Below are 12,394 nucleotides of genomic sequence, written 5' to 3'. Positions count from 1 at the left end.
CCATGGAGAGAGGAGCCTAGTGGGCTATAGTCCATAGGGTCACAGAGAGTTGGACACCACTGAGCGCACACATGTGCTTGCACACACACACAAAATTTAAGTCACACATTCATGAAACATAAATAAAATATTTTAAATTCTATTAATGTTCAAAGTAAATCAGCTATATGAAAGTATATGCCTCATTAATTCTCTTTAAAGATACATAATGACAGTCTATGTCTTTAAGTCTAAAACTTTATATAGCAGTTTTTTCCTTAGATATAAACTATAATTTTTAAAGTAGAATAGGTTTACTCACTTGCATATTTGAAAATGTATTATCAGAGCCATGGAATCCAATTCCACAATACTCCCTTTCTGAAGGATTCCTAATTGTCACATAATACGAATTAATAATGCAAAGTCCACTCATAAAGCAAAATTGACTCTCATGACATTATTTCCATTAATAAAGAGTAACTATTCTTTGATATTTAACAATTTATTTGTAATAATTACACCATTTAGCCTAAAGAAATGCTTGGAACATAGTAGATGTTCACTAAATATTAGTTCTCTCATGAGGATAAGGACCTTTTCTTTTTCTAAACACTGAAAGCACAGTTCTCTAATAAGGGAGAAACAGTGTAATTCTGTTGACTGAATTCTGGTTTACTGCTTAGGTTTTGCTGGACAGAGGTATGTATTTATCATCTCTGACTTCCCGGCTTCCAAGAGTTAATGATCAAGTTTGAGAATTAACAATATGCACGATCCAAATAATTTGCTGAACATACCAATAAACTAAGGTTTATTGATGGATTTAGTGTAACAAGAATGAAAAAAACAGCTGTCCAAAGAAGATGGTAATTGCTCATTATTATAAAGTAAAGAGCTTTTGCCAATCATTTGTTAGACTTTTAAGGTATTATTAGGCATAACTATAACATGTAGAGGAAATACAATGGCAAGTGGAACAAAAGAAATAATCAAGATGGATGTGAAGGGACAGAGCAGTGGTTCTTAGTTGGAGGTGGCCCCCTCTCCCCAGGGAATTGCAGCAATGTCTGCAGATATTTTTTGTTGTCACAACTATAGAAAGTACTTTTTTATCTAGTGAGTAGAAGCCAGGGATGTTTTCAAATATCCCACAACACACAGAACAGCTCCCCACCACAAAGAATTATCTGATCCCAAATGTCAATAGTCCAAGGCTGAGAGAAACTCGGACAAAAGAGAATCATATTTGAAGTCTTCATATTACAACATCATTGGAAAGGACCCAGTGGTTACCTTGAATGACTAGGTTTACCTGCAAGACTGTCAGAACTTACAATGCAAGTTGCCACAGAGGATCCAAATAGAATGTCAAGGGCTCAATTCTGTTACTTTTGGCAAAATGCAAACGCTTGGGTAAGAAATGTTTCAGGTAAGGTTTGAAGTGCTGGTTTGGTTCCTGGCACTGAAATTGTAAGAGGCAAAGAAAAACCATTATTTCCATATTTTCTTAAGTGTAAACTACTCTTGAAATTGCTTCCTAAGTCCATATGAATTTTTTTCTCCCAAACGTTTAATCAGTATGCCCAATAAGTCATAGATGCAAAAATAACTGAGTTTTCACTACTTATATAATGTACAAGTTGCATATTCCCAACTATTGTATATTCTTATTTTATAGGAAATCATAATTATTGCATAAGAGTCCTAGGATGTTTAGATTGAGTCACTAGTTTATATTTGTGCTACTACTGATAATCCTATTTTCAAATACTCTTATAATAATTTTAAGAACTTTCTTTAAAATTGTAAGGATTTTCATCAAGTAAAAAAATGGAATATAGGTAAATCAGCCCTAGGACAAAAGTTTAAGAAATCAACACAAGAAAAACTGGTAGGAAATATATCATAATGCTAAGTGTTTATGGTAGTATGGCTACAGGGTTTCCCCTCCTATTGTTTTCAATTATTTCTTGCACTGTCATATAAATGAAATAATGTCAATAAATAAATTCTTAAAGTTTTAAAAACCTAAATTATTGAGATATGTCCTTAAAGACCTTTAAAAACTACAGAGCATTTAAATGTTGGCCCAGATACTCAAAAAAAAAAAAAAAAGAAAATAGATTAGGTTAAAATCCTACAATCTCCCAATCAAATACTAAAACTTTCTTCTAAATATATTTTATACAAAGCTAGCAACAAAACAGTAATGGGGGAAAAAAAAAAAGATACTCACAGAAAGATTTTTGGCAATGCCTTCATAATCAACTGAAGAGAGGTAAAGATAAGAACAGTTGAATGGTATGCTACTGTTAAAAATAATACAAAAATATAGCATGCCAGCCTCAAATCCATTTAAAACAATCACATACTACTTTAATAATTTTTCTTAAGTACTAACTAAAATTTGTTATTGTACAAGTTAGAGTCTATGCTTTGGGTTACTATGTCAATATATTTGCATAACAATTTTCCTGGAGGGAAATCTGCTTCTCCTCATGAATATTCAACCATATCTACTTAAACATATATCACTGCATATACCCAAATCTAATCCAATGCTGATGACTGTCAGAAAAATCTCTTTTCTCTTTCCATTTCAAAGGTAATTGTAACAGAATGATAAACAAAACTGCTCTTAGTATTTTATAATTACCAAGGATGGTAATCGAAAAGAAGAGTATAACAATCAGTTCTTAAATAGGCTTGACTTTCAAAAGAATGAATATTTAAAATTTCCTGGCCGTTTGGGTATGACATGTGGTCAAGAGAGAATGTGAAATTTCTTCTTCTCTGCTCACAAAACACATTCTCATTGTTTTTTGGAACAGTTTAAGAAAGTCATTTCTGAGAACAGAAATTAGTTGCTTATAGAATTAATCATCTCAACCAGCATTCCTCCTCATAATGGAATATTATCCTATAACATCTGTAAGTTATTTTAATGAAATAATATTAATTAAAGTTGAATAAATATAGCTGAAATTCTGAGCTTTTTTCCCTATAAGTAATCTTGAAACCAACACAAGCAAAATATGAAAGTGAAAGTGTTATTCGCTCAGTCGTGTCTCTGAGACTCTGCGATGCCATGGACTGTAGCCCGCCAGGCTCCTCTGTCCATGGAATTCTCCAGACAAGAATACCAGAATGGGTTGCCATTCCCTTCTCCAGGAGATCTTCCCAACCCAGGAATCAAACCCAGGTCTCCTACATTGCAGGCAGATGCTTTGACATCTGAGCCACTAGGGAAGTCCAAGAAAAATATACATGATAACATAAAACTGTACCAAGCTCATCAAATAATATTCTTAGTCATGAATAACAGATAAGTGGTTAGACTTGTGCCCTCACATCCAGTCCCATAAAATCCCTTTGGGTGCACAAGGCCAGTCCTGGATATTTAATCATGAAAAAGAAATTAATTGATCACCTTTAATTTAAAGATATGATTCAGAGGAATGTATCGTAAATATAGAGCCTTCCCAGGTGGTGCAGTGGTAAAGAATTCACCTGCTAATGCAGGAGACACAAGAGATGCAGGTTCGATCCCTGGGTCAGGGATCCCCTACTGGGGATCCCCTGCAGGAAGATCCCCTACAGTAGGAAATGGCAACCCACTCCAGTATTCCTGCCTGAAGAATCCTATGGACAGAGGAGCCTGGCAGGCTACAGTGCATGGGGTTACAAAGAGTCAGACACGACTGAGCACATACACATTAACTGTAAATATAATCATATTCAAAATTAGCACAGAGATATACTTACATGAATAGTATTTATCTGGAACATCAGAGGGTCTCAGTCGAGCTGCAGGTCCATATACAACTTTAACATCTTTAATATCTCCCAAGTATTTATTCAGATATACATATTTCTTACAACTGCCTTTTTCCATGCCTAGGAGAAAAAAAAAAGTCCCCAAATATGTTGCAACTTTAATGAAAAAACCTTTAACATGTAGGACGGAATTTCTTTCACTTCCAGAATTAAAATCAATAAACATGAGGTCAGCACTCATGATGGGCTTCCTAGGCGGCACTAGTGGTAAAGGACCTGCCTGCCAGTGCAGAAGACTTAAAAGATGTGGGTTTGATCCCTGGGTCAGGAAGATTCCCTGGAGGAGGGCATGGCAACTTGCTCTAGTATTCCTGCTTGGAGAATCCCATGGACAGAGGAGCCTGGTCGGCTACAAGTCCATGGGGTCACAAAGAGGAGAACATGACTGAAGTGCCTTAGCACACATGCATGCAGCACTTGTGATAGTTGAACATCTAACAGGTAAGACACAGAATTTCACATATATCTACCACTTCACTTAAAAAAAATATTTTCCCTTCTCTTCATCCAAAATTACTTCAGTGTTTCTTATTTATGTATTATAATATTTTTATGTGAGTGAGGAAGAATATCACAGTTTTAGCCTGAATATGAAAGCACAGTTATTTTCTCAGAATCAACTAGTGTATTAACTAGGAATATAAAACTCTCATCTCATTTTCAGACTGGAGGCTTCTTCAGAATACATCTTCTTAGGACTGTTTCTAGAAATAGTTTTCAGTAATTATTTCTGAAGCAAACAATAATAACAACAAGAACAAACAAAAGAAGCTTTTTCTGATTTTCCTGTATGCTGCTAAGTCGCTTCAGTCGTGTCCGACTCTGTGTGACCCCATAGACGGCAGCCCACCAGGCTCCACCGTCCCTGGGATTTTCCAGGCAAGAATACTGAAGTGGGTTGCCATTTCCTTCTCCAGTGCATGAAAGGGAAAAGTGAAAGTGAAGTCGCTCAGTTGTGTCTGACTCTTAGCAACCCCATGGACTGTAGCCTACCAGGCTCCTCCATCCATGGGATTTTCCAGGCAAGAGTACTGGAGTGGGGTGCCATTGCCTTCTCCGATTCCTGTATACACATTGCTTTTACAGTCCCAAGTTTGCATACAAACATGTTCTAAAGGTCACAGTACATAAGAGTTAGATCAAAATACTGCCAAAATTAACACATACTCCCTTTAAAATTCAGATTTATCATTCTAGAGAAAATAGAAGAAGCACATAATAATCTGTTCAAAGTATGATCTAAAATGTTTAGAGTAGATTTACCAAAATTTAATATTGAAAAAAACATTGTTTTAACTCTCCAAGTTCCCGATGTAAGCCTTCCCCAAATCAGGAGATGAGTGCATTGTGGTTAATAAGCTCTTAGGTGTCTGTGAGTTCTGTGTTTCACTTGTACGTTATATTTAATGTAGTATTTTCTAAAAGTTCTCCACAAGAAATAATTAGTTATAAAAGTCAGAGGAAATAATAAAACATTAATCAATCAAGTAAACTTCTGGAAGCTCCATTTAACCAGAAGGATAAATGATGTAAACTCAGGTTACCATGATCTGAAACAAGGATGAGGTTCAAGCATCGATCCAAGTTCAGCTCCTTCAGACCATCCATCAGCATGCCAACTATGTTGTCAACCCTCTGCAAAGCTCTGATGACCTAAGAAAGGGAAACAATCTTATGTCATGCAGCTAAAAGTACTCAAGGAATGCTTCTTAGAGTTCTGTGTACTTAATTTTTTAAAACTAGAATTTCTATGAATAAAACCCATTATTTCCAAACAAACTGCATTATTTTGCATATGAATATCACAAGGACACAGAATGGCATATGGTTTTGGCAAACTGCCTTTGGTATTTCTCTCCTTCTCTTTCCTAGCAAAACCACCCGAGGGAAATTCTTGTGCAGCTTTGCCTATAGCAAACCAGTCTAATCTTTACTTACAGTCTGTGTATTTTACTGTATTATGAAACATGCTCTTTCAACATGATCTCTCATTGACTGAAAGATATCCAAGTAACATGGACTGGAATTTTTAAGTATTAAGATAAAGTAGGTTTTGATGAGCCAATAATACTAGCATTTAACTGAGTTTATAAATTGATGAATGTGATTTGAAAAGCAATGGACTGGACCCTGAATGAAGATGAATCAGAAAAGCAGTTACCTTGGGAAATCTTTAGTGAACAGAAAAGTAATACTGGTCTTAAAATTTACATGATCTGATAATCCATTACAAAATGATCCTTAGACTTACTTACAAAGTGACCTAGAGATGGATCTTAACAGTGAAAGAATAAAAATTATATTAGCATCTGGCCAATAGTTTAGACTAACATAGAGGTACGGGAAACTTTCCTCAGTCTAGTGATGACACGACCGCACTGTTGGCCACGCATCTCCCACCTCTAAGAAAGAGCATCTCTGCTGAGCTGATGGACAGAATCAAAGCAAGGGCACACAGGGTTGTTAACTACGCTGAAGTCACTGGAGATAGGTTTTGCTGGAAAGAGCACAAAGGGTGGAGTATGACAGGTCTCATTTGAAATTAAAAATACAGAATTTAACTCATCATTTGTTCAATTCAGCACTGTAGATAGTGTAAAATCAAACGATACTCCCAGTTCCTTTTGATTAAAGTGCATCTTTTTAGTTTAATAGAAATGCCCTTAACATTCTTTCCAGAAATCATGGATTCTTACAGAATGATCAAGAAATCTGCTTCAAAGCAAGGTTCAGTTAGATGCTACCAGGTTTAACGAAATAACCACTGATAAAAATGTACTTACTTCACTGCTGACTGGTCCATAAGAGTGACCCGAAGAATCTGGTTCTTCTAAATACAGAGTGTAAAAGTGTGGTCTAAATCAAACAGTATCAAAATGTAATATTTTATGAACACATTGTAAAACAGAATAGAAAGAATAATTCAACAAATGATAGTGAATAAAAGTTATATAGCACTGGGGTAACATTTCTAAAAGAGCTGAGAAGTAATTTACAAGTTTAGAATTCTTCGAAATGTGGCTATAATAGTCACTAAAAAGTTCATTTGGATATAAAACAGCATAGCCAATAGCAAAGTTTTCTGTCATCTATATAAAATATTCAGACATTTTTATAAAACAAAGGAGTATTTTATGGTGGAAATTAATCATCTACATACCTTTCATCTTTAGGAAGCTGTAGCCACTTAAGAACAGCTAAAATTCTTTCTTCAAATGGTACTGAACTAAAACGAAAGATAAAATGAAACAAATATGTGACAAGTGTTAGGGTTTAAAATATCAATGTGTGTCTTACTGCAAAATGCATTCAGAGAGATTAAAACAATTCAAGACATTAAATGTGTTTGAAGCAATGTAAGAGTTTCATCTGAAAACTTAAAGTTGTTTTCCCAACCTAGGAACAAACATTAAGTTTTTACACATATGAAAGTTGTTGCTGTGTTCATTATTATTCAGTCACCCAGTCGTGTCTGACTCTTTGCAACACCATGGACTACAGCGTGCCAAGCCTCCCTGCCCCTCACCATCTCCCAAAGTTTGCCCAAGTTCATGTCTACTGCATCAGTGATGCCATCCAGCCACCTCATCCTCTGATGTCCTCTTCTCCTTCTGCCCTCAATCTTTCCCAGCATCAAGGACTTCCCCAATGAGTCAGCTGTTCATATCAGATGACCAAAATACTGGAGCTTCAGCTTCAGCATCAATCCTTGGAACGAGTATTCAGGGTTGAGTTCCTTTAAGATTAACTGGTGATCTCCTTGCTGTCCAAGGGACTTTCAGGAGTCTTCTCCAGCACCACAGTTTGAAGGCATCAATTCTTCGGCATTCTACCTTCTTTATGGTCTTACAACCATACATGACCACTGGGAAGACCATAGCCTTGACTGTATTGGACCTTTTTTCGGCAGAGTGATGTCTCTGCTTTTCAACACACTGTCTAGGTTTGTCACAGCTTTCTTGCCAAGAAGCAATCGTCTTCTGATTTCATGGCTGCAGTCACCATCTGCAGTGATTTTTAGAGCCCAAGAAGAGGAAATCTGTCACTATTTCCCCCCCACCCCTTCTATTTGCCATGAAGTAATGGGGCTAGATGCCATGATCTTAGGTTTTTTTTTTTAATATTTAGTTTTAAGCTGGCTCTTGTACTCTCCTCCTTCACCCTCATCAAGAGGCTCTTTAGTTCCTGTTCACTTTCTGCCACGGGAGTGGTATCATCTGCATATCTGATGTTGTTGTTTCTCCCACGTATCTTGATTCCAGCTTGTAACTCATCTAGCCCGGCATTTCTCATGATATGCTCAGAGTATAGGTTAAACAAACAGAAAGTTTATAAAAAAATGAAAGTTGTAGTTGGGTCTAAAAATTCGCTTCCCATTTTCTACCTGAGGATTTTATTCCTGTACCTGAGAATAGGAACCGCCATGTCATGAATAACCCACGTGTCAATATACTCTTTAAAGGGGACCTCCTGAAGATGAATTCACTCATTGATGACTCTCAGTAAAACTGGGAAATGGACACTTGATGGGCAGACAGTTCTCCAGGCAACAGTTTCTGGGCAGAATTAATGACATCTTCCTCTGGGCACAGAATTTTGTTTACAGGTCTCCATCAGAGTGCTTGCCCAACCCCAAGTACACTAGGTTGTTCCTTAAGAAGGTCTCTATCAGAACTTGAGAAGCCAGAGAACATGTATCACTACTCTGCAAAATTCTCCAGGTCTAAGACAGTGCCTGATGCATAGAATCTCAATTACCATCCATGGAATGAAATTAATGGCAAATAACAAGGTGCTTACATGAACCACAAAGAATAAATGGTAGCATAAGAAAATATGCATTTCTTGTTTGGAATTTATGAACTTTCCCTTTTGTCCTTCAAATACACTATTGTATTGGTGACATATGACATAAATTGTCATAATGACAATTTCCCCAAGTATAAGCCAAATTATTTTGCTAGTATCACTAAAATGATCCAAAGGGAGTCTTCAGAAAAAAAGTTCTGTGTTTTTTTTTTCCCCACAATACCTCATGGATTTTGAATATCACAGGGAGGTTACTCTAATCAGTTCCACTATAGATGGAATCTTTAAAAAAGTAATTTGAAAATGCAAATCTAGAGGTGCCATTAATATCTTCATTCAAATCGTATTTTTGGACACCAAAGGGTCACTCCTACCTGTGTCCCTTTAATACTTTCAGCTCCTTCTCCTAGTTCTTTCCTCCTCATGTGAAAATGTTCAGGACCCCTACTTTCACCAGGACTTCAATTCTTATTCCTATCCAAAGATCTGAACACAAACTCCAACATGTTACCACCAGTGCTTTCTAGAAAACCTCCAGAAAAAAAAACAAAAAACCTCACCTAGTTTTACTGTCTATCTACCATCCATTTAAAACTCTTTGAAATAGAGTTCTTATCTTGATAGGTCTCATTTTTCAGATAACATATCATTCAAACGCTAAAATTCAGGCTGTGATAAGAAAATAAACTGTTCTATGTTACAGATCCCCAAAAAAGTACAGTTATACATACCCATTATAGATTTTATAGATGTCTGGGAAAATTCCATTAATTTTCACATCTGAGCCTGGCCAAAAAAATGTGCCTGTCTTCAGGCCTTGACGTTTAGCTGTGAGCCAAATCTGGAGAAGACAGAGAAGGAAAATTAGGAAATTATGTAAGCACTGATTTCTTAGGAGATTGTGTTCATGCAACCGCCAACGCTTTCCTCTCAAATGCTAGAAAGTTTTGATGTCAATAAGCTCCAGCAATTAGACTACAAAACAACCATGTAATGAGACTTTGAACAGCAGCAAAAAGAAATTAAATAATCAGAAATTAAATTAACTTAAAGAATATAAACAATTGGTAACTCCTGCAACTTTTATAGACTTGCTTCTACTTGATAGGCTTCTGTTAAAACAAAAAAAAAAAATCACGAAAAAAAATTCAAAAATATACATATATCTTTCACTTATTGACATATTTTGCTTATGTAATATAACATTTATTGAGCACTTATTATTGCCAGTTACAGTTCTAAATGGTACTCTTATAACCAACTTAGATTATTAATTTAATCATCACAATAACTCTATGAGGTAGTTAACAGAATTATTTACAGTACAGAAAACTGAGGCATAGAAAGAATAATTTGCCCAAAAATCACAGTTTTAAATGTCAGAGCTAAAAATCTGAAATTATAACTTGCAAATTAACATCATGCTCTTTTCCTTCTAAGAGGGATATCAAGACGATTCAAATAGACTTTATACAATTGTTGTGGCAATTTTTAAAAATTAAAAAGGAGAACACATCTAAATCACAATTGGAGAGAATCTTCTAAGTCAGAAAATGCAAACAAAGTCATAGTTTACTCCTGCAGAAACAATTTGCTTTGTGTAGATCAAAATATTACCCCCAGATTACTGCTCTTTGCTACTAGGACAAAAAGGTACCATTAAGCAGAAAAGAAAACTGGCTCAGAATAATCTGAACCCTACTCTGGGATAAAATATACAAAGATATAAACTATATTTAGAGTTATCTGCATTTATCTCTGTTTGGATAAGGATTGCACAAACACAGTAGATTAAGTAGGTTCTTAAAAACTCCAGGGGATCTGTTATTTTACTCTGATAGAAACAGATGAGAATAATAAAAAATAATTTTAATAGCTAAATTAAATAAACAACTCACTGGTTCTCCTTTGTACCACTCAGGGTTAAATTTCTCTTTGCTTTTAAGTGCAAAGTAAGCGTTCATTTGGGGATCATATATATTATTGTCAACGATGCCATGGGATTCTGGATAAAGTCCCTAAAAAATATAAAATACAAGTTTTATGCAAGTTATGAGTTTTTAATGTTAAGGTTACAGAAAAAAATCATCAGAGAGAAATACACAACTGAAGCTACAAGGAACTTAATCTAGCTTAATTAAGGAGAGAACAAAACACTGCATGTTATCAAAATACAACGAACTGCTTAGGGTTTTATGTAGTACTTGTGTTTTAATTTATGTAATAGGAGAAAATAAATTAGGAATGGTAGCAAGCCTCTTAATTTTGAAAAAAGTACTGAGATGTCCTTTTGGATTGCTCAGTGAAAAATTTCTGCATAACAAAATCCTTTTTGATTGGGTCCAAGAATAGCTTGTACCAATATAAGTCAAAGTATTAATTCTCTGGCTTCAACCCTGAGGCCTAATGAATTCTACATTTTTGTTTTCTGGATCCAAATTAAATCTGAAAGTGAAACAAAAAGAGAGCTGTAATCACATCTAGAGTCAGGCAAAGTGGTTTGCTTAGACTCATACGTTGAAATGACTGGAAAGACGGCTGAGGACCTGTGAATGCAGACAAACTGGGGCTCAAATAAAGTAAGTTAAAAACTAATCAGAAAGAACAGAGCCTAAGAATCTTAAACTGAAAGGGAATTAACAAATCATTTCTTGGAGTCTTCAATCACCTCTTTTCACATATGGGAAATGAAGACCCAGAATGTAAAGTGACTTTCCCAAGGTCACAACAGGTTAGCAGAAGAGCAAGGACCAGAACCTCAGTTTCCCTGCTTAATTACACAATGAAAAAGAAGTTATTTTTTTCTGATCTGAAATCTGATTATTCTCTTGAAAAATGTTGTATTTACACCTCACTTCTGTGAACATATAAAAACTGAAATGCAGAGCTTACTGTGACAATGCTGTAGTGATTGGGGAAAGTTTTTGTTGGATATACTGGTCTCATGTTTTTAGTATATGTCCCACAGGTTTCTACAAGGGGAAAAAAAGATTGTTATTAAATACAACTGACAATCTGTTTCCTTCATTTAGCGTTGGTACCACAGAATTCTGAGTAGTACTAAAACATGAATCCCGAAGGGATTTACAACTATATAAAAATTCAGGGTGAATTACAAAGCAACATTGTGGATTCAAACTCAATGTTGAGAGCTAGTTTTTCCTCTTAGTTAAAAAAAAATTAAAATAATTAAGCCAATGAAATATTTATCCCATACTTACTAATAACATTAAGTTCCAGATGGACCATAATGATGCTCTCTAGATCTTTGCTATTACTTGGTGGTAACATATCTAAATACAAGATGTAGTTTTAAAAAAACAAACAGCCAAAACAAAACTACAAACTTCCCTAGTAGCTAACTCAGCAAAATGAAAACAAGAATGAAGCAGTAGCTGGGAGGACAGTGTCCCACCCCAAAAGTCCAAACCAGTTAACTCTAGACAAATTCAACACTGCTTTAACGATAAAAGGCATCTTCTGGCTTCAAGTATTAATGCAAGAAGGACAGAAGTCAAACTGTTCCTGATTTAGCCCTAGTGTCACATTGCTCTTCTGCCTCTACCACTGAGGAGGGAACACACAACTAATGATTCTAGCATTTCAATATCTCATACCTGAAAATGTTCCTCAGGCTGGTACATGTCTATCTATCTCACTGCATTCCAAACAGTTCAGAATTACAGGCTACCCTTCCTAATTACCCAAAGCAAGGACTTAAGTTAATTATGTATTGAGTTCCTTTCAACTGCACATATAGGTACCT

General features: G+C 35.5%; 1 protein-coding gene across 3 annotated transcripts in view; it reads right to left on the bottom strand.

Moving 5' to 3' along the window:
* The window catches only part of ENPP1 (ectonucleotide pyrophosphatase/phosphodiesterase 1), a 72,651-nt gene that overhangs the window by 17,910 nt on the left and 42,347 nt on the right, over positions 1-12,394 (bottom strand). For 2 of the 3 annotated variants that reach the window (XR_014065648.1, XM_081530634.1), the window contains exons 7-16: positions 11,521-11,600; positions 10,527-10,646; positions 9,360-9,469; positions 6,980-7,045; positions 6,603-6,675; positions 5,364-5,472; positions 3,748-3,879; positions 2,219-2,250; positions 1,317-1,444; positions 302-371 (exon numbers count right to left, since the gene is read on the bottom strand). Coding sequence is in view for 2 of the 3 variants with exons in the window: in XM_081530634.1 (XP_081386760.1) it covers positions 302-371; positions 1,317-1,444; positions 2,219-2,250; positions 3,748-3,879; positions 5,364-5,472; positions 6,603-6,675; positions 6,980-7,045; positions 9,360-9,469; positions 10,527-10,646; positions 11,521-11,600 (920 nt within the window). In the remaining variant the exon portion in view is untranslated. Of the gene's footprint in view, positions 1-301; positions 372-1,316; positions 1,445-2,218; positions 2,251-3,733; positions 3,880-5,363; positions 5,473-6,602; positions 6,676-6,979; positions 7,046-9,359; positions 9,470-10,526; positions 10,647-11,520; positions 11,601-12,394 lie in introns of all 3 variants that reach the window. The other variant, XM_081530635.1, reaches the window with a different exon arrangement.

Source organism: Giraffa tippelskirchi, chromosome 9, assembly GCF_054371585.1.
Source record: "Giraffa tippelskirchi isolate mGirTip1 chromosome 9, T2T-mGirTip1v1.2.pri, whole genome shotgun sequence".
Lineage (NCBI taxonomy): Eukaryota > Metazoa > Chordata > Mammalia > Artiodactyla > Giraffidae > Giraffa > Giraffa tippelskirchi.
The sequence above is the reverse complement of the archived record's forward strand: the minus strand, read 5'-3'. Positions and strand labels throughout refer to the sequence as shown.